Source organism: Varroa destructor, unplaced genomic scaffold, assembly GCF_002443255.2.
Source record: "Varroa destructor unplaced genomic scaffold, Vdes_3.0 BEIS01000001.1, whole genome shotgun sequence".
In the NCBI taxonomy this organism is placed as follows: Eukaryota; Metazoa; Arthropoda; class Arachnida; order Mesostigmata; family Varroidae; genus Varroa; species Varroa destructor.
This window is the reverse complement of record NW_019211454.1, coordinates 68,402,966-68,428,981: the sequence shown is the minus strand read 5'-3', so window position 1 is coordinate 68,428,981 and position 26,016 is coordinate 68,402,966. Positions and strand designations below refer to the sequence as shown.

Here is a 26,016-nt window from a genome sequence, read left to right as displayed (position 1 = left end):
GTTCTATTTGCCCGCCAATGTTTGTTGCTGCGCGACTGTGTCTGCATGTGACTGTCGCGCATAACTTTTAGGGATATTCTAGGGACAGTGGTGAAGCTTCTAGGGACATTGTGGCATATGGTGGATAGTCTAAAGAGGGATACATATCCCTAGGATCTGTTCAGCTCAAGTCGTAACACGTATCTATTTAGGCCCCAATGTCTATAGACTCATATGCCTGTACACATTCACAGTGCGACGCAAACAAAGGAACAGACGACGGCTTAGCTCCAGGTAGTCAGCTCAACCAACGGTAGCAAAAAAAAAGCAACGTTAAAAGCAGGTATTGTGCAAATACTAAGCAAACGGCCTGTTTCTGCTCGTCCTGCTATTAACTGAAAGACAACAGGAACAGACTTCTGTACTCAGCTTCGCGTTGTTGTGTGTATGTGTATGTGTGCGTGTGTGTATGTATGCGTGCTTGTCGTCGTAAGCTATACATCAGCAACACCACTGCCACCTGTAACGGCTCTCCTGTGTCGTTCTGATCGTGGTAGGTTTACGTGGAACATAAATTTTCAAAAGAACTTCGGTCGCGGCCTTACTTTCGCTGTGCTTATATATTTTTGTTATCTCTGTTACTTATCTTCTTTCTACCAATACATAAGCTAGTCAGTTCGTATTTATTGCGGTAAGTTGGTTTTTATTGGGCAGAAACAGCATGACTATCTGCCACGAACAATCGGCGGCGCAACCACCGTCTATAAACGTTAATAGTAACCGATTCTGAATTTATCATGAAGGTATATAAGTGGTCAAAATTGTGCGACTTTACCTACTTAAACTAATACGCCATTTTCACCTCTGTGACTATTTAGGCTGAATATTGCACCAAGCTTCAACGTACTTCAGATTTTAAAAGGGAGTAAAAGCTCTTGTAGACGCGGTCTGTGGTCTCGAGATTCTTTCTGCTGAGTATACACAGACCCACGCACTCAGGCATGATATATACAAGATCACACACAGAGACATACTCACATACACATGATATATACAAGACAGTCCACATTGCCTCTGAGATCAGAATGACAACGTTAGAACCACGTTGTTGACTGCTAATAACCAGGTTGGCTGTACCGTCTTTCAAATGGTCTTTCATTTCACGCCATTGAGAGAACAGTAGTACAGGAATCATGACCACGAGTAACAGCATCTAAGCATAAGGAACTAAGCCACAGTTCAGATAATAAAATCTTTCTCTCTGTCGTATTATGTGAGTATTACGTCCTTGAATTAAGCAATATGGTTTTGCTCTTTGCGATGGTGGTAACTCTTTTATTTCATTCCATACGGCAATACAAGATCATCTCCAGTGTGTATTCAAAGATACTGTCTCGGTCGAATCTTGCTTGGCTGATATGTGAGCGCCTATGTTTTGCCGAGGTATACTTTTGTGCCGTCATCTCTTAGGGTTGGCGTGTTACTTGTTCGATATAGACCCATCTCTTTGACGGAATCTATCCGATAATAGGAGGTCGAAACACTGAAAGGGCCGAGAGGCTCTCCAGGGAAGGTTCTACGTTGACAGTCGAATGATTCGGTCGTTCTTCGCTAGCATTTAACAGATCTACCTGCGAATGCAACACTGCTTCTGCCCCTAATATCGCTGCTGCTCCAGCAGCGTTGTTGAAGGGCGCCATAACAGTAGTTCATGGGTCCTTTCGACTGAGACCTTCCTCTTGCTCTAGCTAGTCTGCGCCCCTTAGCAATGGCATGCCGCTCGTGTGTTTTCTTGCGGCCAGCGCCATCGTCACATAACTGCTGGTTTAGGATAGCTGTGCTTGCCTGCTCGTCGTAGTGGAAACGATCGTATCTGTCGGTCGACTTTTTATGTAAGCAATGGTTTACTCTAACTATCGCTAGAATTTTTCTCTGGGCTGCCGCTGCAAAGCTTATCGGGCGTTTGGCCAGATTCTTGCTGTTTGTGCTAGTGCAAGTCAATCAGGCCTCTAAGGCCCATACCACTTATTAATAGTGTTAGCGGCGGTGTTGAGCCCGAGAATCCTCCGCTTGTATCATCTAGGGCGGTTCCCTCTCTGTCGCCTTTGTTGAGCCCCGTACTGCAGCTTTGAAATGACGAAAAGAAGAGGAAGCTTGCCAGCCACAACTAAGCGGCTTATTCTCAGTGGCAATAATTGCCAAGTTGCAATACGTTGCTACAATCATCCGTATTATGCGCTTATTGCTAAACTTCATCGATCTGTGTTATCTTCCTGAAAAACGAACAAAGTCTGTGTTCATCTCATAGTTCGTGTGCGCTAGTTTTGTAAAATAATATCCCAGACATATGTATAATTTCGAGGACAACATATTCCTTCATCAAATATCTGCTTCTTTGTGTATTAAACTTTTCTGTGTCAAAATGGATACTCCTTACTTCGACATAGCAATAGGTAATCTGATGAAATTAATTTGTTCCCTGTGTACCTAGAAAGTAAGATAGCATAGAAGTCTCATGAAAAAATGTGCGATCAATTTCAGGTTAGCTGTTAATTAAAGGTCAAAAATGCCCTTCAAATTGCCAGAGCCTTTACGTGAGCCGCCAGGCGCATTGCTCGGTGGCCTGCGAGAGTCCTTAATAGCCTCGTTATCCTTCTCTATGGAGGACGATGACTCGAACTTCATCGATGTTGTCGACTATCTTTTATCTCCTGATAAGGATGGTTGTGTAAGCGACAGGGTTATACAAAAATACCTTACGCTCAATCCCCAAGCAAAAGAGCATTTAGTCGAAATGCTCAAGCAGCTAGCCACGACGAACGTTGAAGATCATCGTTTTGAGGATGCGATTGAACCGCAAGCAGACAGCTGCACACACCACACTTCGGAGCACACAGAAGCGCGCATCGACAAGGATTTAAAGCAGCGTGCATCGCGAATCGGCTATGTGCGAGTCGTCGGAGCCACTCCAAGAGCACTTCAGTTGTTGCAGGTATGGTTTCTCGTTCTATTTTCACATAAATGTTTTACACTACGTGGACAAATCTTGGTCTTCATGCATTGTAGCTTGAACTGTGGCCCCATTTTTGTTCGATTTTGAATAGGTCGTTTAGTTAAATCAATTTAACTTTGCCCATGATCATTTTAGGTGTCAAATCGAGTCGTTGAAGGCGTGTCCATCCTTAGTAATGTACCACGCTATAACGAAGATAGCGATTATGATGATTTGCCCATTATATCCAATGTCTACGACGAGGTACTGAAAGCTGCGGAGGATTTCGAGAATAATGGTGGAATCCAGGTCACTGAGAACGAGCCTGCTGCAGGCGGATGTAAAAAGAAAAGGAGGAAGAAAAGGAAAAACAACAATAAGAAAAGGTCGCCTGATCCCGAAGTTGAGCTAGAAATTGAATTAGAAGAGTCGGAAGAAGCTGATGTCTATCGTGAGATGTATCGTATCGACGAAACCCTCGAGTTGTTTAGAAAGCCATTGCAGCTGCCTGCTCCAAGCTTGAAGCAGCAACAATTGTCTGTCTGTGAACGCTTGGGTGTAAGTCAGCAACAACACTCAAGGCTAAACGAAAAGGTTCAGGTTCAAGCAGATAGTTTAAACACAATCGCTTCATACACTGCGGGTTTGAGTTCGGGCATTGCTGCTGCAAACGCCCTTAAATCGGAGGCGTTATTTGACAAAGAGTTTAAATTTAAGAGCGTCGGTCAACAAGATACGAAGGTGGCGACATGGGATGAACTCAAATGCCTCGTTTCAGAAGTGTTTCCCCATGACTCGGAACTTAAAAAGGCATTGGATAACAAATCGCAGAACTCATTTGAGTTGTGGAAGTTCGTCGTGAAGTATGGAAAAATGTACAAGGACTTCGTTAGTGAGGTCCTTGAAATGGTGAACGAGCTTAAAAAGGTATATATATATACAACCTTACTACGCTCTATATATATATGTATATATATAGAGCATAATAAGGTTGTATAAAATTTTACTAATTGGCATATCATTCAAACAAGTGGATTATCAGTAACAAAATAACACTGAAATGTGCCGTTTTTCATTAAATTATTACATATAGGCTTTACTTAAATTGTTCACAAATATATGTATTAGGAGGTCTCATCAGTTCAAAATGCTCGACCACACTTGTCCATAGTCAAATTAATTGTACATACCCTTGTAAGTATTCGCGATAAAGTTCTAGCTAATGCGAGCTAAAATTTATTTAAAAGTAAAATCCAAAGTACGTCTACATATGAGGGCTAGGCCAGATCCGTTCTGGTTCTAAACATTAAATAATATAATCAAAGAAGGACATCTTGTAAAGTCTTTTGGTATGACTTTCCGTCATTACGGTTGAACGTAGATATCATCTAACCATATGATTTAACCATGTGATTTGCCGAAGGGACTTCACGAAGCGATGGATATGCAGCGTGAGAAAACAACAGAAATTCTCGAATCTCACAAAAAGGAAATGTGCATCGTCGTCGAAAAGGCTCGTATCGCTGAGGGCAAAATTGATTTGTTGGAAAAGGAGCTCGATAGAAATAAAAAACTTCTTGACGATCAAAAAGTGAAGATTTTTGGGCAAGACGAAGAGCTTGAAAAATTACGAAAGGAGCACATAACAAAGGATAAGAAAATCAAAGACTTTCATAATGTAAAAAAGTCGCTTATTGTAGAGAAGAGCAAAGCCAAAGATGATGTGAAAAAGGTTACCGAAGAGATGCGAGAATTAAAAAGCGAATTAGAAAAAGAAAGAAAATTAAATGAAACTCTCCGTGCCAAAGTCCGACGAGAGACAGATCGTGTCGAGGACTTGGAATATAAATTGCGCGAGTTGGAAAATCAGCATTACGACGACCAGACAGAGATGGAAAATTTACAAGAACGTAATAACGTTCTTACATATAAGGTTGACGATCTCCTTAAGGAGATATCCTACCTTAAAGAAAAGTTGGCTAAACCGGAATCTTCAGTTCAACGAACAAAGCCTGTAGTGGCCACACAGGCGGAAATTAGACAGCAGTTAAACCGAAGTCCTGCTTCAGAAGAAGTGAACAGTTGCTCATCGTCCGGTATCTTTACAGAATCGTCATCGTCTTCCTCGCTAGGAAGTAAAACATCCTTTTCTGGAACGAATTCAACTGTCGAAAGTCCTAAGGGCTGTTCACCTGTGCCGAACGGAGCGCCACGTGGTCACTGTACGATATTCAGAAACGAGCTTCATTCATTACTGGATCCGGAGACTAGTAATAGTGCGCTTTTAGCGCCCGATTCTCGCGATGATGTTTTCGATAATACGAATGTCGCAGATTCTCGTGGTAACTTTTCTCGCACAATTCGCAAGGGTGATAATGTACAAATTCAGCGCGGAGTGAACCCACAAGACCATGGAACTCGTGCAGACTTTTCTTCACCACCCTTTCGACCCGGGCATCCTCAAGACGATGTTAATCTCTCACCAGGATATAATCCGTGGGGACCGTCAAGTTTCGGTACGATACCTTGAGAATGAGTTTATATTGAAATATTTAATCGTTCTAAAAATGTTTGATTTTCTCTTCTTAAATGTTTTTACAAACATTTTATGAAATTACTGTCTTTTCAGTTTAGGCCCTTATATACATCACCACTGACAATCTGTGCCAGAGACTTAGAGCACTAATTTTTCTGTTGTACCTTTTGGTGATATCTTCTTTTGCCATTGGCGTATAGATCCTGTTCTTTTTTTATTGTTGTCAAGGTAACACTTAACGTTTCTAAGGTAGACTTCTGAAACCTAGAGATTTTAAGTTATTGGGTTGAGTGTATCTGAGTGGACTTTGATGTCGTAATTAGTGAAAACTCAAACTTAATTACTTTTGCAAAATACTTTGAAGAGAAAGGGCCTATCGATACGCTACGGTAAGTATACGCGCTTACGACCATTGGTGAATAATTCTATCTCATTGTTAGGTCAATAGACATGTAGACATTTTTCGTTTTTTCAGTTAAATCAATGCAAATATGTGAAATTCTGAAATTTAGGGAAAAACTTGAGTTGTTCAACTACAGAAATTATTATTTAATAGTACGGTTTTAGATAACACTGAAAAAAATTGCCGACGTTTTCTTATTTTTCTATTTTGTTTGCAGCTGGCTTCTCGAGTACATCTTTATTAGGTCGAAACGACGGGTGTTCATCGTTATTTAATATTTTGTCCTCTAACTCGGATGGGCTGCCTGAGGGACGTACTAATTTGACCTCCGCCCCTCCTGGATTAGAAGGGATAAATGTTAGTTCAGGGTGTAGCCAAAGTGTCGGAATGGCCAGCCCTCTTGATATTGACTTCAACAATAATCTGAGCAACAGCTGTGCAAGGCAGAGCGTAATGGATGTACCGCTTAATTGCGGCTTAACGACAAATACCGCAGGAAATAGCAGCAGCACCCTCAGTAGGACCATTAACGGACCAACGATTAGCAGGCGACTGCCCGTTCGGCGCTTTCTTGACTTCTCTGATCTGGACGCACCGTTCTATTCCTGAGAGAGGGTATGCAGTACACCGATTAGGCATAGCGTGAAGTGTACCCCGATTTATGTACATACAGAATGGCAAATGAGAGCTCGATAACCTGATCAACAGAATTCTAAAATGATCATAATTACTCGATGTAGACGTTAATATAAACTCGATAGTTTAGTTGGACCTGCGGGCCCGTAAACCTGCCCTCAAACTAGTTCAAATGCTTCGTAAACAATATTCGTCTCAGCTCTGAGTAGTAATGCTATTAAAAGGGACAGAATAGGAAAAAAATTAAAAACTGACGTGAAATAAGCTATCGAGAGCAACAAGGTGCTCGCCTTCTACAGCCAGCTTCCCTTCGGCTAGAGAAAGCACTAGACTTTTTTGTAGACTATTTCAACCTGTTCCTATCTAGAATGTAGAAAAGCAGAGGGCGACAACAGAGTAAAAGCCATCCATGTTTTGTATTTTCTCTGGCCAGAAAACTTTCAGACAATCGCCAGTGAATATGTCTCTTATATTCACTTTGCTAACATACTCTGCTTGCACAATCGTTAACGGACCATAACTGTCATGTTAAAAATGGCTCGACAAGAAGCAACAACAGGAAGAAGGAGCGGTGTTTTTTTGTTTGCTTTTCATGAGAAAAAGCGCTTTTCAGATCTGGTGTTACTGCTTTAGCAAACAAGTAGTACCTTAGTTAACTTGGATTAGAATTCCTGGTTTGATTGTTAGAACAAATATGGCATATGTTTTGTAAACATTTGGAAGTCAAATTGTCACAATTGGAGCAGTCATTCTAGTATAGATTGTCTAGAGGATGTTCATTCAAATTTGAATTAATGATTCGTTAAGAATGTCATTGATAACAACGGGTTGAAAGAGCTGAAAGAATTGAAAACAAGAACTGCACCAAAAGTTGTAATAGCACGTGACGGGTGACGATTATAATGTTCTGTATGGAAGCACCAGGCGTTGACAAATTTGCTACCGGCACACGTTGTTAACACGAATAAACTATTTTGATATTTAGATAAACGTAAAACAAAACTGTGTATTTACTGCTCTAATGTATTAGTGTTTGCTCACTATTAGAAATATCATTTACCTCCCTGGTTAATTTGGAATCGAATTATATTCTACTCTTGCGATGTTGAATTGACTACCTTTGTCTAAGTGCAAATAGCGACTGTGTACCAATGCGTTGAAATGCTATCCTTATAAAACTTTAATGAAAGGTAGACGCAATGTTGTCGCAATAACGTCTCTTCTTTTCGGTTGAATTATTTTAAAAAAATAGTTGGTTCCCAAGTGTTGAAGATTGCAGCCCGCCAAGTCTTGCACGTTACAGAATATTTGAAAGATGCAATTCATTCCCATCTTCTTTCGGCTAAACTTAAGCACAAGAAGATAAGATAATAATATAAAGCAAAAAGAAAATTCTGCAGGTTTTGGCCTGTTTCGGGGTCACGCTTTCTGAAACGGCCGCTTTCTTCAGGGCGTTGTTGGCACGACAGGGACTCGTAACCTGCCTGTAAAGTGCATGTGTAATAGGAAACCGAGCGGCCGCTAAAGTAACGCATTAATGGAAACCGCATATAACAGTATATTGATGTCGTATGTGTCGTCATTGCTGCAACGCTCTTATGTGCAAAACATCGGTGACGCCCGAAGCTTCGATAATGACGGCAAAGCATGCCCGAGAGTGGAACATCCGACTGCATGACAGTTAGGCGTGACGTAATCACAAGCAGCTCATTTCATTTGAGGGAGCAGCGTAGTTTTGATTAAAAGAGTGGAGTGGAAAAGCTATTGAGATGACGATCTGACGACACCGCAAGCGACAACTATGCCACGTGACACAGCAACCGACACCGCCTTCAGCCACAGCGAGGCTCTTTTTCCTACTCCGTCTCGCTCTCGTTTATTCGTGTCGCCTTCTGCTCTGATTGGGGCTCTTCCTGTACGTACTACCGTTAAACGAAAAGTCTCAAATTCGCTTCAGGACTATGGACGGAACGACAGAATATAGCGCGCAAACGGATGGGTATTCAAACGAACGGACGCATAATCAGCCAGCCAGTCAGCCACATAATCTACGAATGATCTATGATGATGATGGTGATGATGCAAATCGCACCCTTCTCAGATCCAACGGATCCAGTGCTTACACTTCGCCATCCATGGAATAAATGCGCCTTGCCCTTACAAAAATTAACAGAATTTCATGATTCACATGTAATGATTGGGACATTATTTTGTAATAATTAATTTAATTTATTCTTTATTAAGATTGCAGATTTAGTGCATAGGATTTAAGTTTCCTTTTATATCTTCTAAAGATTTTTAATAATCTCTTTTCTTTTTCTTAAATTATAAATTAATCCGTTAGAAAATACTAATAGCCGGGCACCACTTTAAGTGAGCCTTTAGTACAGGTACTTGATTTCTAGTTAAAAATAAAATAATAGCAAAAACAGTTCATTGTGCTTTTTCGCAGCAAGTTCAAGTTCATGTGAATTTTAGAAGAACATATTGGCTAGGCCAAAGATGCACTTTGTTGTTTAGTCAGGATTAACTCGGCGCAAAACAAGTTGTTTTCCACGAATCTTTAAAACCAATTTTTAGAAAATGTTTACTAACAGAAAGATTATAATTCAGAGAGTAAATCAGCTAGGGACCAGCAAACGCGTCATTTCATAGGTAGGATAACAAGGATATTAACAAAAACAGCAGCCGGAATAGGAATGTTGTACAACGAATTCTTTTATTATGACGTTAGATTTGGCGCATCGATAGAAATGTAAGTTTAATTAATTCTAACATTAAACGTCATTAACAAACTGGGGCCTTAGGAAGATTGATTATGAAATTCGTGTGTTTTATTAAAATGACCAAACGGTACTGTTTTGAGTGGCAGTGTTGGGATAAAGTTACTTTTAACTCGCTCCCCATTGGACGGTGACTATTTTGATGATCTCAATCAATTCATCGCCAATCTCGCAGCGAAAATTGTACAAGGGAACGCCCTTAGTGATCGTCAGACCGGGGGGTTTTCAAGGCAGACCGGACAAGCATTACAACGAAGACAGTTTGGTAAGTATGTCTCTGTAACACGTCCGAATCAGTTATTACAATATCCGTCAAACTGAAACACATATAAACATATAAAGCAGTAAGTAGCCCCGAAAATTTATTCAAGTTTTACTTGTAAAGTACATACATATATATATTTTTCTTTTTTAAGTTGTAGACTCGTATGATTCCAGGTAGCGAAGACCATAGTGGAAACGATACATAGATTTGAATGAGCAAACTGAAGCAATTTAAGTTTTGTTTTTATTAACTAAATGCAATAAAATGAATTATATTTAAAGTAATATGAAGAATATGAAATCGTCAACAAACTGGCGTGTACGAGCCTCTATTCAACTTAGGTTATTGCAAATAGCCATTTTTTCAGTTTCGCTGATTAATGCTACAAGATATTTTAGCTATACTGTTGGCACCGTTAGGCCTTTTTTAAATTTAATAAGCAGATGTAATTAATTCATCCTCAAAAGTAATTTTTTTTCGGTTAGTCAGTGTGTAGAATCTAGTCCGCCGGAAAAAAAGCAAGCGTGTTACCATTGTGCCATCTCCGAAGGATTCCTAGTACTTCTGATAAGTATGTACGAGTCAATTGATTGGTATGAGCACAGTCTATCTGTCTGTTTAAACTACTAGGCTATCAAAAGATCGTTGGTTCAAATCATTTCGAAAAATCACCTCCGAAGGAAGTGTGCTAGAAGCAGGACATCCAAAACAATCAGAAGCAGAAACTACAGAGGAATATGCCATTGTAATTTACCTTCAAGTAGATGCAGAGTATTTTTGCTTGTAGTCAATCAAGTATGTAAATAGTAAGCTGTATATATTATGTGGTATATTATACGATATTAAATATTGTTGCAGTAACTTGTATATCTGAAGCTTGGTTTCTCGCTAATGACCAGGTGTTCTACATGTAATTATATCTGTTTTACATTTGGCTTTAGTTGAGTTAATTTCTATTTGGCTCTATATTCTTTAAGTATTTGCTACACACACAAACAGACTTACAAAAATCAAAATTATAAGCATTTTGCAATTGGGGATAGACTAAGTCAGCTGGATGCGTTGAGCTTATTTCGATTGAGCGCGCCAAATACTAACAACGCAAAATTTAAATTTTAGCACACGGTCTTGAAAACACCATCAATGCCGTTATTTTAGGCCCCGTGAATAGTGTTGTTCTCCCTGCAATCGCAGTGTTATGTGGTCCTTTCTACCAGAGAAGCTGTACTTACCTAGGATACGGATTACGTTGTCGTACAGTCATTTGAAAATGATCGTAAAAAATTTCTAAGAAAGAAGATTATGTAAATCTGTTCGTTGTAAGCGCCAAAACTTTGGAAGGGCACACCGTGGGTACTGTAAGACGGTTATGCGCGGATCCGCATTTAGCTACTTGTATCCATTTATTTTTATGATGGATCAAAGGTTATGCTCCGTGGAAAAAATTACTTCTCTTTAATGATTAAAAAAACTATTTATCGTCTTAGAGTCAAATTTAGTATGTTCAGGTGATTTATCAAATCATTTAAACGTTGAATCCTATTAACAAATTCTCCCCTTTTCAGCGACATCGCATGTGAGAGCCGTTTGCTTCATATCGCTTCATAAGTCACCGCTGCATCCGGTGACAGATTTGTGTAATAATATAACGCCCGTACGAGATCACCTGCGTCGTACTTTTTGATGATAATTTCAACGAATATAACGCTAACGTGAGCAGAAAAATCATGGCTATTCTATAACGCTCCGATGAATCTACGTGTGGGTTACATCGAAAGTTCCCCGACAATTTTCCAGACGGTTGCCGCTGATAGTCTTGGCATACCAACACGAAGACGTGTTATTATATACAGACTTTATAATATAGATATACAGAACTTGCTGGTAACGTCAATAATGGCAAAACGTTTAATTAGTCAATAATAAGTTATACTCTTGGCTTCCATCAGCAAGCCGTCCTAATTCATTCACGAGATAAAACGATGGAACATACACAGGCTGGAATTTGTTCTATGTGTTTCATCAGATTATGGGTCACAAGAAAAATAGAGAATACATATTTGGTTAATATTATCCTTTTTACTAAAGGAAATCGTGACGCTAATGAGAGCATCGAGAATTGTGTATAAATATTGTAAGATATTTGTTTCTATTCTTTTTTTTTATCAACCCTCTAAAGGCTTCTGTTCAATCATAAAGAACTTTCTTGTTACTTCGTTTGTTGTACATTGTCAGTTTACAGCTAATTTGATTTAAATCACAGGTAACATAAAACCCACCATAATTGGGAAAAAAAAAGAAAAAAGCTATTGCAGGATATCGTTAACGTCATTAGGGGTCGATAGCCAATCGAGGTGTTTGGGTAGAACATGAAATGAAGTGCGTGCAGTATGGTGTTTTAAATACAGTCACAGTGTCACTTTGGCTCAAAAAAGTATGTACGCGGTTTTGTATGCCTTGTGTCTCGTGCAACGCTCGTAGACGTATGCGTTCACTGTCCATAGTCCCTTTGTTTAGTTAACTGATGTAATTAGGCTTTCTATAGCTCTTTACTTCTTTGAAAGAAATCAATGTTTACACTTAATTAAGTCAGCTTGGTTGAACGACGCGCTTTCGTACTGCATTCGAAAAAGCTAATTAGAGATCCTAGGTTAACTAGTCACAGAATTATTTGAGCAGAATGCGTTTATTCATTATGATTTTTAGGGTTCATCGTGACTGATAAGATTGCATCAACGAAGAAACAGCGCACGTAAATATCAACCTATTTTTTCTGTGTCGATTCGAAGAGCGGGCTACTCGAAAACTCGAGTTTGTGATGATCTAAGCCTGTTCCATATCTAGTAAAATCAGGCCTACTAATAGATATATATACGTATATTGATTTTGAAGCGTTAATTCGATTCTGTGAGAATACTACCAAATTTTTTCTGGCAAAAAAAAAATTGCTATTCAGTTACTTATTATACTTCGATATTTGTTGTCGTTTTCTTGTCAGCACGGGCTTTCTCTTAAAAAAATAATAGACTGCATTGTTATTATGAAATCGACGAATATTTTGGGCTTATTTCTCAGAGAATCTGCTATGTGCTCTGAACTAATTTGAATTTGCACTGCGGTTTAATTGATTTTGTGATCGACAATTTATTTTCAATCAAAAAATCATTCCTCCTTTATGAAAGGTTTGTTGCTCTATAAACAACAGCTTAGCGCCGAAACGTACAAATGCGAACGCGTAATGCATATGTGAACGCCAGCATGCTACATCAACATTATTATTATTATTATTAGTCGGCGTATGCAGCGTTCTGGGATTCATACGAGATTTTATGTGAGAGATGGTCTCTCTGCCCCTATGTCGGCGATTCTTATATACATACTCGCACATATACTGCCTGCGTACGTGCGTTACACATACGCACTCGGGCAGACAGTGTGACGACGGCAACTACCAATAGACGACGAGACACCGCAAAGCTGCGTGGTGTCAAGCACTGGATCAGCGACAACACGAGAAAAAAGATGCTAGAAGGGTCATTGCGAAGGCGGAGTTTGTGTCATGTTATGCCTTGTTCGTTCCCTACACGGATATTTGTTTCTTTGTGTTTGTGTGTGCGCATGTCTAACGAATCCAGAGCGACACTTTTGCGGCAACACGTGTCATCGGTACCACACCCGTCATAGTAGTCATAACCGCTTAAGAACCTGCCCCTGTAACCCACGTGCATAGATCGTCGGGCCAGATTTCGGGTCACATTAGAATTCTGCTGAAACTCTTACGTGCATAGACAATCAGTCGCGGTTACGCAGAGATGTTGCTGTTGACGATGCGGTAGAGATCCAAAAATACAGACACAGTTGCTCTAAGCGTCTTGTTGTTTTCATGCTGTCCTGTTGAGCGCCGGTTGTCGTTACTGTCTGCCGACGCTGCAGTACCTCTCCCAGCGCTCTAGCGATGGAAAATGAACATACAATGGTCTGCTTGCTCCGCGTCTTGTTGAATGGACATATTACTGTACAGAGTGAACACTTTTAATTGTTGTGATATACAAGACTCACCAGTGTTGGCGCTGTTGTTGCCATACCAATACCCAGTTGGCAGATAATCAAGATAATTTACTGGAGCACTCTCTATGTCAAAAGAATCAAACCCATCTGCAATAACCCGCGTTTACCTTTGTGTTGCTCGTGCTGAAATTCGTTCACAAAACGAAAAAACAATTTTTGTTTGTATACTATGAATTAGCCCTGTAGTATCGATCCGTTGTTTTCTCTGTATTTTTTTAGCGGTATGGCTGCATTTCTATTGTAAATAGTTTGTTTGGCTTTTTTTCCATCTTATATAGTTTACAGGAAGATATTCTGAATTTAAGTTTTAACTATTTAGCTGTAATAATAAACCACACCGACCACGGTGTGTGAATTATACGTGTTACTGTGCATAGGGAGGTCAGAATGCCTCTAGGTCAATAGTTTTACGGCAAACAAAAACGAACTAGAATCGCGTAGGTAGGCAAACCGCCGGCAAGCGGTTTGTATTTTTTGGTATCTACCATCAAATGTCCGCGTCCAGCGTGCTCTGTTTTCTGCGTTTCCTGCCGCGTTCTAAGCCGGACCTGGGTTTGCATTTCTTAAGAGGCAAAATTTAAGCCATCGTTCTGGTCTATAGTTATTTTGCCTTAGAAAGTTTATTGTATGCATAAACAGCTCAAGACGCGGGATTCAATTCATTATGACTAGGAATTTTTCAACCAAGGTATACATCTGCAGATTATTCAATAGTAATATATTGACGTAAACACATCATCGTCAGGTTGATCGAAGGACAACAGTGGATTTGTAAATTTCAGATCAGTTTTTGGTTACAATGACATCGTTGTGCTATCATTCTACTTTGTTTTCGTCTCATACTCATGTCGATTCTGTTTCGAAAACAAATATAATGTATAGCTATATTTTGAGCAAATAAACTAGTGGGTTGGACTTACACGCCTGGTGCCCGAGTTTGATTCACAGGTGAAACTCGGTGACTTTGTCGTGCGATCTGGCTTCTGCGCCATAGACAGTAGACCTTCAACGCGACATTAGCGTTAGGCGGTCTCAGACCTGTACAACTGGATTTACCACAAATCTTGCATCTTTTCAAAAGTAGTCGATTGCATGCAATTGTCATGGTAAACGAATAAGTAATAAACAGATGGCTGTTTAAAATTTTTTTGGCTAAATATTCATTTATTAGATAGATATTTTAAAGATTATTATTTTAAAGATATTTATTGGAACAAAGTGGATGTAGAAATAGAATCTTGCGAGGAATTTAAGTAGATTATTCACTGTATGTTCCATATGCCGTAGAATTTCCTAGCCTAGACTTCATGCCTAACGAAAATGATATTTCCTAAAAAAAAGTAGGCCTTTGCGTGGTGCAAAGGGACAGCTTGCTACCATCATGACTGTTTAGCTGGCTTTGATAATCTGCTATGATAATATTATAATAGTATAGTGCACTCGAATATGGTCTTATAAATACCCAACGCGGGTATTGGTTGGAAAGTACGAACTCTTGTTCATCATCTATAAAAATATGCCAAACTTATTTATTCAGGGATAAGCTTATTTCTACATGGTGAACACTGAAATAGGTGATGCTCGGGTTTGGTGGTTGAGAACATCCGTTATTGGTTCTGAGATAGAGAGGTTGAGATATAGCTGTACTCGTATATCATCATAAGGGAGATATAACACAAAACAGGACGCAGTTTTCAAGTAAAGTCACTAGAGAGATTTTATTTGAATTCGTGTGTTGCAGTGTTGTTAGTACGTTTAGGGCATAGCGGCTAAACGTTAACAATTTCAATGAAACATTTCTCCCTCTACAATTGTTTTCGAGCAATAAATTAATAACTTCACAAAAAGCGTGTTCTATCAAAAGCAGCATTATATTATCACAATGTCAGGTCGTGCTCTAATTATACGAAAGTACATACAGTTAAAACTGCCCGAATAGGAAGTATCGTAGAGTATTTTGTAAACTTTTTTTTAAATTAACAGTGCACACAATTGCCAATAATTATGCAGTTTCCATAAATTTCGGGATGGGCGAATACCGGACATAAATGGATGGAATAATTTAAAAACACTTAAAAAAAAGGTTCGATGATTATGGAGCCCTAGATATCGATAGCAGATATCGGCGCTACCTTTATACAGTTTCGCCTGCCTATTGTCCAGGTGCACCCGGAAGCTTGAGTTGAAAGGTTCAGAATTTGACGGCTCGATCGATTCACAATGATTATTAGTGGAGTGTGCACACGTTAACATGCGAAAAACTGGACGTTAACTTCATCAGAGTTCGTAAAAATTAGCTGAACAGCGAATGTGAAGATCCAAAAAAAAAACCCGGTTTATATTTAAATATAATATTAAAATAAAGTTTTGCCTCAGATAATTCTTTATTTAAAATAGGTGTGAATTCCCTTTCCGAAGACTGCGATGCGACTGATATGCAAACGCCTCTGAGGTTTATTTGTCATAATTTTTTGTTGAGCTCTTTAATTACATGTATGAGGGTGTTTATGTATATATGTTTATCTGCGTTTTGGCGGGTTGATTAATCATCTGGGAATAATCATCTCTTAATACCCATTTTCTGTTACTGTCACAAAACTAACTACTGAGCAATCTATACTAACTATTAATTAATTTACATGATTCCGTACCTATCTGTGAGGACTGAACTATAATATAAAACACTGGACATTATCTCATAAGTTTGCTCTTTTGTATACCGTTATCGTTTGCATCATATTTCAGTGTAAAATCTTTATATTAATATTTTCTTTATTAGAACGCAATAGCCAGTTTCCCCATAGTTCTGAATAATCTAGGTGGGCAAGTACCCTAGTACCTGAGTTGTGCTTCTCTCTGTGACAGTTAGTTTTATTGAAGCGGTGATCTGGGTTTGAATTCTTCGCTTCGTGCTGGGTGCCAGCTTTGTTACAAAATACCTAACAGCGGTAAAACTCGACGCACATAGTTCAGTGTCTACTCTTGTGTAGATATATCTTTCGTTGTCTCTTGTCGCTTTTTTTTTCGTTGGTCAATTATGAACCAGATTTGCTTCGCTGGCATCGATTGGTGTCGGCTTGTCCGCGTTGAGGCGTGTCACGTTGCTCTATGTTAACCAAATTCTGCGTGTTACATGGTTGAGCGTCTATAACAAAAACTCAGATTAGAATTGTTGCTATAAATGTGACTCAGCGGTCCCTTTACGCGTGGTGGTTCGTGAAGTAAATATATTTCTTTTCGCGATCTATTGCCAATCTTATGCCATAGTGGCGCAAAGCTGTGCAGGCCGACATCATGTTCGCTTTGAAACAAGGTACCATGTCAGAGGACGTGACTGTCTGTGGTGCCGCGTGATACTGCGATTCATGTGTCCGTATTCGCTTTCTATAAATTTCTGGCCTCTGTGTAGTTAAGCGGGACAGTCGTTATGCTCGAGCTCGATTCGCTTATCCGAATCAACTGGTTCGACAGGACTGGCCCTTCTATAATGTTCAGTTGTGTTTCCGTTCTCTAGGTTTAGGACCGCTAAAAATCGTTCATATTAGTCAGAGCAGGGGTCACTACCAAGTGTCGTCTACTCTTTAGGAATTCTACCCGTTTCACTCTTCCTTGCCGCCAGTGACTTGATGACAATTCACTGTACAAATCGTATCTTCGGTAGTTGGTAGCATCTGCGGAAATTCGGTCAACAAAAGTTCTAAGCTGGTGACAAATTGATTGCCTTGTTGCTCGCCACTCTAATACTGCTCTGTTGACATTTTCCTCGTTCGAGTGCGATCTCCCGACTATTCTGCCGGCCATCCAACGGCGCGTTCCGCCCTTCCATTCGATTGATGACTACGTATCTAAATACGTACTTCTACTCCGCATCGATAGGGAGCTAAAGTGGTTTCTGTTCGTCTTGTTGAGGATCCGATCTGTTGTCGTGCTTACCTCTAGTTTATCTGCCTCCAGGACGTAACTATAACCGTCCACTGTAGTCGAACGAGCCTAGACAAAGATATCCTGATGGATAACTTGCTGCAGTCTCTGGTAAACTGTTTTATTTAGCCCTAAGTGCTCTTTTTCATTAAATGACTGACAAGCGTTTCATTGTTTCATCCAATTCTTCAAATAATTCCTGATTCTAATCTCCCAGTATATCGTATTTCGGACGCGATGGCACGTAGCATCGTGAGTCAATTGTGATTCATGTGTCCGGCAAATGCTTTTCCGAGATCAGGCGGAATTATCACTGGTGATTTCTGTCTACCGGCCCATTATCTGCTACCTGTTCATTTTTATGCTCTGATGTGGGAGAGATTATATTGTCATTGTGTGGCATTTTTTCATTGATAAGCCAGTCTCTCTAAATGTTCTCTATTAGCTGATCCATTACTTAGATTATGGAGTGCCCGTTCTAACTACGTCCACTAATCGACCCGAAAAACTGTTATAGTTAAGGTGCTCAGTCTGTTTTATTGTTAGTCCGCAGACTGGTAGTTCACGCGTAAAGAACATCGGTTCAGCAAATTGCTACGTGATTCGATCTGTGTGACATATGCGTCCTTGCTATGCCATATTATTCCTTAAGTTCGAAACGCATATGCTGGACATTTTCGGAATATAAGTCTATAAGGCTTCACAGTGATTTGTGATCCGTGAGCAATGTCACTCCATTCATGGCGTATATATCATTTTTCCCGTGTTATAGAGCGCCTAGACACGCCGTCGTTATTATTCTACATTCAATTGCTGCTGATGAATGTAGATGGTGTTTATTGGCCTACCGTCTTCTATTGGTAAAACACCCAGTTCGAGGTCACTTGAGCCTGCTTGAATTATAATTGTTTTCTCTTTATTGAATAAACTTGATAGTGTTGATGCCTCAATATGTTTCTTTTACTCGCGTAAAAGCTTCCCGTTGCTGCTGTTGTGTTAGCCTACGCAATGTCTCCGTCATAGGTTAGAAATGAACGAAAGGATATAGTTAAGGCATCCTAAGAAGCTTCTTCCCACACACATCTCTGTTAGGGTGACATTCTTGACATGGGCTTTATCGTTTCAGAATTTGTTTTCGGTCCCTCTGCTGTGAGATTGCAGAATCGAAATGCTCCCTAACGCGTCTTTTTGAATAAAGCCTGCGAAGTCTGATAATCGCTTTTGAAGCTTTACTCTACGGTGTCTCTTTCTCCGCATGCGACCGTATCATCCGTGACCTCGGGACATTTCGGCGTCCGTCGTAAACCTCGGCTTGACTTCTCAGATTCTTCTAAACCTGAAGCTACTTCTTTGGGAACTTCACAGTACTGATACGGCGGTATGGGTATCCAGAAAGTTGTGTAGTCACATCTTCTTCTTCTTCATTTCTAGGAAGAACCTATTTTTGTTGCCTGGTATTAATATTTGTTTCGCTGAGGCGGTACAAGGTATCATTCAGTATGGGTATTAAAGTTCCAGATCTCTGATTTATTTTATTGAATGGATGCGCGTTTGAAACAGTTTGTAACTTCTGGCCAGATTGGTGAACGGCTATAAGGCTGGAAACCCATTTTGCCTGATGCTGTACTTTCTAAATCATTTCTTGGTACTCCAAATCCTTGACGTAATCACTATGGCCTATGCAGATACTACTGGCAAAGAGCGAGGTGGTTGCTGCACAGGTTTAGTTCTGTCCTTAATATCGATTTTTACTGGTTGTGGTAACTTAACTTAGAGTCTTACAACTTCTTTACCTTGACAGTTTTGATCTTGAGCGTTGCCGACCCCACAGCTCTCACTATGACTAGTGTATTCTTGTCAGCTATGCGTAGTTCTCCTATGCAGTTACTTGACTCTATGTGCGTTTTTAAGGGCATAAAGTTATACGATGCTACTGCTTCGAGAAGGTTTTGTAACTTTCTTCATTGGTCTTCGGTCCGGAGATTGACGTACAGCTTCCGTTTAAGCACATGCCTTACCGTCTCCGTTTGAAGGAGATCGTATTTCTGATCTGAATCAAAGCTTTGATATTCATTCTATATGTACATTTTGATAGCTGCTACGTATCACTGCGATGAGGCCTCAGCAAGAGCCTTCGCGGGCCAGCGTTAAGATGAGCTTTATTTTCGATGTCATTGGTATTCTGGGTCTACTCGGAAAGTCGGTTTGCATCCTCGACAATAAGCCTGAAGCGCGCCACGTGCAGACGATTACACGAGTTTGTATATCGAGTTTGTTTAGCTAAAAATAGCCAGTTTATGCTTTAAATCAATCATTTATCCCATTAGACAATCATCGATTTTTGAGAATTGAAGCTGCTTGCTTGTTTTTATTGTTACCCGCTATCCTGCACTGCATCTACTACCTGCTTTGACTTCTTCAAATCTCGATTACAGTTCTGGCTTCAGTTGGACTGCTCCGTGTTAATGTGTTGCTATTATGAACGACACAGAGGTTACGATGCTACTAACGCGTAGATGTTTCGAGGTTTATTCTGCCAACTGTTGCAGAGTTTCCCCACCTAAACAAATAGACCAATATTCTTATTATCGTAGGAAAATATTTACTGTCTCATATAACTGGATAAATTATTTTGCTTATTTAAATAATAAATAATAATAGTTTTTATTTTTTATTAGCATAAACAGTTGAGTAAATTTGAGTCAGTCTTATTTTATCAGACGTTAAAAAATGTATTATCTATTATATGCAAGTGACATTAATGTTTTATTTAAAAATAGCTAATTTTACTAGAAAAATTCTATAGCTAAAATAATTAGTGCAGCTTCTTATAATCTCCGAAATTATAAACATAGTAAGTTTAATCTGGAAATTAGTTTAATCGGCTAAGAACGATTATATCTTAGTAATAGGTTTGTTATTGTATGCTTCTGGGTAACGTGAACAAGACAAGGCGCATTGCTATTTTAAGTAATGAATAAAAAAAATCGCGTTGGATGGGCTCAGTCGCTATGTGTAAAGGACAAAATCTACTTGAGTTGTTTTTTTAATTAAACTTTAGTACCAGAACGACTAAAACGTAAATATTAGTTTGCTTAATCTTATTTTTCTGTGAACGTATTTTTATTTCAGGTCGTATGATCTTTCTCGATCGAGGTTCATTTGTGTGTTATTTAATTTCTAGTTTACTCGTAATTTAACATAGATCTAATACAATATGTCTTGTAAACGGTAGCTGCACGGCTTGTCTATCTAAACGGTCGTCGAATTAATTGAATTGATTTGTCTTATATTCTTGCTACTAGCATCATATTCTGCTCATTTTACCTTTCTAATTAACGAATAAAATATTATAAGGGGCACAACGAGGGCTATATTTTGACGGTCAAAAATCGCTGGCGCTCCAGCAGCCTAGTTCTCATTATTACAAACATGTATCCGCTCTAAATATTTCGTTGCCATTTGTTTGATATCTGCAGAGTACTTGCCGAAGTAGCGCCTTTGCCAATGGCGAGCGATGAGCTTTTTCTTCCGAATCGTCACTCCAGCAGCCGTTGGCGTTTCGTCTGTCAGAGATCGTCTGTCGTTACGGCAATCAGATTTGAAATTTGACGCTGATGTCATCATTATCGTCATCGTCATCGTCATCATCATCATCATCATTTGCTTATATCGTCAATGAAGAAGCGGTCGAAGGCAGTGATTAAAAGAATAATGACTAACCAAGTTTACCTGTTGAAAACAATTTTGAGAGACCGTTGTACAAGTTGGTAAAATAATTGTACAGAATCTGTGACGTAAACAGGCTAAACTCGTAGTACGATCATAACAATAAGCAGATATTCAATACGGGAGATTAGGAGCCAAAAAAAATCCGACATCTTCCCGTGCACTCACTAAAGAAGCTTCTGTCGAATGTATTCGAAAAGCTAATAGAGCGGATTATATGACAGTTACAGTTTTACTCTGGCAGCTATGCTACATATATTGAACACATATTGTAAAGTAGATTTCGAATCATTCCGCTAAGCATGGCATCGGCGACACTTACCAGTGGCTTTTGGTTATTATTTAGGGCTCGTAGAAGGCCCTGTTAAATGACAACAGCTTCACTCCGACCCTCATTACAAGTTTACCTATTCCTTCAATTAATACGTCTATCTGACTGAAGCCCTGAGTCGGTGCTGCGTGTCGCCAGCAAAAGCGGTCGAAGAAATTCTGTGACAGTACTATATAGGAATTTAATCTCCTCTACGCCTCTTCAAATCGGAATAGAAACAGCTAAAGAAATAGACTATGATCATTGTATGATGTCGTTTTTTCCGTTGGTTTAAACACGAGTTACCTAAGTGTGCTATGGCTGAGACTTGAAAGGACATGATGCCATCAGGCCACTGATTTCTTTATGTTAGAAGAAGACCATGTTGTCGCTTAACTGGTCGGTTGGTTAACTTTTTCTTGTTAGAGGATCATGTCGAAGTTGGGGTGAGCTCCTCCTAGAATGAGCAGTATCAGTTGAATTGATGCCCCACCTGATGTAACAATAGACGGAGATCAGACCGTCCGCAGACGCAGCACTGAACGCTATTTACAAACCAGTTAAAGCAATACAATTTCTCTGAGCGGAACGGAATAGGCTTGGCGTTAACAACGCGAATTATCCAGGGAATAGTTTCCGTCTGTTTGATTTTTCAGATTTACTCAGACGAATGAACATTTTTCTCATCTGTTAAGAGCGAATCAAAAGGAATCACCACTAAAATATAACCCTCTTGAAATAATCCAAATGTTCAATAGAAGCAGCAAAGTTCGTCGAGCTGAAAATCGAAAGCAAAAAGTATTCTCTCTTCGCCTCTGATAACAGGTCATGTTATGCCGTGTTAACGATTTTGTTCAATTATAAAGTGAGAATCTGGCAAACGAAGACTTTTTTGCTCCGCAAAGTTTTCGATTTGTTTTTGTTTCTCTGGCGGTAACTGGATAAACCTATTTCAATAGAATAGCTCGAGCTTACCTTCACAGCCATTAAATGCTGGTAGTCGTAGAGCATCGTCAGGTAGAATTACAGAAACTAATCAACTGAGATATTTGAAGAAAATCGAATTATTTATATACGTGAACAACGCGTTTAGCCCCTGCATATACAGCTTGTAGTTTTGAAAGAACTTGGCTCCATGAGAAACAAATACCCCTCCCCTCTCCCCCAAGAACCCCTAACCCCTTTCGCTTTTTTGTCAGGACGATGGGTTGGGAATTTTCCGTGCTTGGTTTCGACCTGCTTCAGTTCTTACTCCGAATCTTTTGTTTCTCTTCCTCCCTACCTGCCTCCGTACCGATGTGCTGCGAGGTTTAATGTGCTGCAAAAAACATTAGCAACTTCCGAGCAGATCAACTTAGATGGGACATCAATCATCAACTTAGCCACTTTAGTGAAGTAAACTTAAAAGCTAAACAGGCTTAATAAATACATGTTTTTTTCTCCATTTATGTCCGCGCGAAAGTATTATTTCGGTAAACATGAAAATAGCATGTTTCGAGGCCGATTTATCTCGCTTAAACGAGACAGTCGATTTCGTCTTAACGATCAACAGGTTTTCTGGTATACACCGTTGCATCTTTAAGCAACCAAAAGAAAAAAAAATGCTTCTTGAATGTCTCGAAAATAGCGTGCTTGCCCATTAAAAAAAAGGTTTAACAGAATGAGAAGTTCAGGTTTCGTTACAATATCTTGTAATTCGCTGTCTTGCAGACTTTTTTCTACTAGGTTTCTAGCAATATTTGAAAGGGCTTTGAGATTAGGTCTTGTAAGCCGTCTCATCATAACATCCAGAAGGTCATCGATTGTTCCTGTGGATCAGACAGATCATGTTTTTGGTATTTTGTTTCATTCTATCGTATCGTTATTGAATAGCAATTTCAATTTCGGTTCGAAAGCAAAGGGTCAGCAATCATATTGTGATATCAATCAATAGAGATTATTAAAATCCTCTTTGCACGGTCTAATGCGCTAAACAGTTTACCAGAGGCTTATTGCCTGTGCAGCGGGGAGGACCTTCGGTAGGTTAACAAAATTAATCATTAGAGTAAACAGATGTTACTAAAGTGCGCCTGTCAACATTAATTTCCACGTTTTTGTGATCACCTTTGTATATAAACGTGGACCTGTAAGATAACTTAAACCATTCTAGATACTTTCAAGACATATTCAATTGTTTTGATTAATAACGTTTTTCTGTTACGGTTCGGGTTCCTAGTTGAAGTTGTCGTCTTCCTACCTCGAAACTAAATTTTAACGAAACTGCATTAAGAAAAACGATCTGATAAGCTTAACCGTTTCCAACAACGGCGATTGTACAAAAATAATCGTCTTTATAACTATAGTTCCAGACCACATGCAACATACTACGATAGCTATTAGAATACCATCCATGAAAAGGTTTGGTAGCGCTGCCCTGTGGCCCGTTGTTTTTATGGTTCGATCCTTTCAATTCAATGCATCGAGCGCTGTGTGTTTTCCCGTTAATGGACAAACAAGGAGGCGTCGTAACCACCAGTAAAGATGACATGCGAGTCCGCAGCGCCGGTGCGCGCGTCGCTCCGACATTTTTATAGCCGTTTGACTATAAAAAGTTCTTCGAAATATTACACTAGCTTAAAAAAATGACCACCTCACACCAGCAATTCGCACTGAAATATTTAAGGAGTTTTGTGGCCGATGGGGTGTACTGATCGTATGAAAACACCAATGGCTGTGTGATAGACCTTGATAGTTCTTCCTTCTTCCCCCAAAATAGATCCCCTTCGACGGTTAGCAACAGGACGACACCATAGCCTAATTTGGTTCGTTTGAATTTTTTCACTAACGACTATGCCTCGTCTAATGATTAGAATATCGTACCATCGTTTAAGAGATTGGTTTAATGTTTGTATATTTTGTTGCCTACACACGATTCACTATATGCTGGTCCTAGAATGTAGGATTTTAACAGGAGTGTGCACTGAAATGAAAGAGCTTATTTTAGTTACGTTACTCAAGCCTATTTTCCAATTTGCGCATTTCGTGCTGTCAACTGTGCTTAATCAACAACAGATAGAGATAGTAAATCACAGGTATTATACCAGCGTAGCAAAAAGTGACGCTCCATTTGCAGCCGTAGTCAGAAATCAACGAACGACACTTCCTTTCCAAGCCTTCGTGTTGCATTGCTCTTCTTCCATTGCAAATTAATTACAAGTCACATATTGAAAAAATACTGTTCAAAAGTGTATCAGTTCAATATAGCTCGGTGGCTTTATTATGCTCTTAATGTTAACTGTACTATTATAGAGCTTGCCGATTCATCGGAGGTACCGTTGACTTTTTATTTTATGTTTGCCATTGCTACAGAGATGCAACAGGATCAACAAGATGTAACTGGGAATGTGTAACTGCACAAAAATCTACGAACAAAGATGAAGACGCACCAAAGTAGTCGAATGGAACGTCCTGTATTAATCACGAGGTGGGTCTAAATCAGTGCTCTACGCGGTTTTCTAATAAAAATAAGTTTACCATCCTTTATTTGATCTAGCAAATATGTCCCCGTTTGTCAAAAGCGTCTTTCTCAATTTTCTATTTCCGTGTTTTGATTGCTTACTTTACGTGATTGCTACGTTATTGTGCTCGTCACCGTCAGCACCTATATGTCTGCTTCTGAAACGCTAGCGTCGACAACAGGAATCAGTAACCGAACATCATATTATACTGATCATTTTTCGTTCCCAGCGGAGCCGCTTGGAACAGAGTCTGGGTCGAGCGGCCCCAGGGCGAGTGGTCCGTCGCCGAAGCCGAAGCTACACTGACTCCGTTTTTCCCCTCTACCTGGGGAAAGCAGCCCAGAAACAGAGAGAGAGAAGAAAGCATACACGGAGCATAAGCAACACGGCGAGCGAGGCAGATGCAGCAGGGAAACAGTACGACGAAAAACAGGCAATATTCCATGTTATCCTCCTGGGTAAAATGATACAAGAAGGCGGTAAAGCAGGCGGTTGGCGACGGATCGACTATTAACATGACGAAATGGATCTTTTCCCATTGTTCCGTGTTTTTTTTTCGCTTTCAATGCTGATCGCAGTAGCAGCAGAAGCATTAGCCACCACTTGTGAATAGCACCTTAGTCGTCGTTACATGTAGCGTTGCCAGTGGTTAGAGGTAGATAGATAGTTGACGCTGGCCGATGTTGGATCCAGCTGCTGGTGATACATTTCGTTCTTCCTGATAACAAAACTATAATAATGACGATTCTGCTTTCTCCCTATTCGTCTTCTTTTTATTTTTCTCTTGTTTTTCTTTCATGATTGAATCGAATTTAACTGTGACATCTCTATGTGCTGGTCCACCCATCGTCTGCCTTTGGCAAATCTCTTTTTTGAGGGTTTGAAGGCGATGAGGGA

At 39.7% G+C, this 26,016-nt stretch overlaps 1 protein-coding gene and 2 long non-coding RNA genes across 9 annotated transcripts in view; 2 read left to right on the top strand and 1 right to left on the bottom strand.

Moving 5' to 3' along the window:
• The first annotated feature begins 138 nt into the window (after nucleotides 1-138).
• On the top strand, nucleotides 139-7,548 carry LOC111255125 (uncharacterized). 6 transcript variants are annotated; one of them, XM_086977745.1, is made up of 6 exons: nucleotides 184-322; nucleotides 2,521-2,971; nucleotides 3,128-3,898; nucleotides 4,395-5,487; nucleotides 6,128-6,525; nucleotides 6,980-7,548. In XM_086977745.1, the coding sequence occupies exons 2-5, from the start codon at nucleotides 2,546-2,548 to the stop codon at nucleotides 6,517-6,519; spliced, it is 2,682 nt and encodes an 893-aa protein (XP_086833871.1). In that variant the 5' UTR covers nucleotides 184-322; nucleotides 2,521-2,545; the 3' UTR covers nucleotides 6,520-6,525; nucleotides 6,980-7,548. The 6 variants fall into 6 exon arrangements, with proteins under 6 accessions (XP_022672544.1, XP_086833871.1, XP_022672533.1 ...); XM_022816809.2 differs by having other exon boundaries at nucleotides 139-273; nucleotides 6,128-7,548; XM_022816798.2 differs by having other exon boundaries at nucleotides 6,128-7,548.
• Nucleotides 7,549-15,997: 8,449 nt separating this feature from the next.
• LOC111243536 (uncharacterized) overlaps nucleotides 15,998-26,016 on the bottom strand; it is a 28,093-nt gene continuing 18,074 nt past the window's right edge. For both annotated transcript variants that reach the window (XR_015319379.1, XR_015319378.1), the window contains 2 exons: nucleotides 21,072-21,315; nucleotides 15,998-20,143 (listed from right to left, as the gene is read on the bottom strand). This is a non-coding gene — a long non-coding RNA (uncharacterized LOC111243536). The remainder of the gene's footprint in view (nucleotides 20,144-21,071; nucleotides 21,316-26,016) is intronic.
• Nucleotides 17,568-25,895, top strand: LOC111243537 (uncharacterized). Its single transcript, XR_015319377.1, has 4 exons — nucleotides 17,568-17,694; nucleotides 21,063-24,423; nucleotides 24,971-25,085; nucleotides 25,349-25,895. It is a non-coding gene; the product is annotated as an uncharacterized LOC111243537 (long non-coding RNA).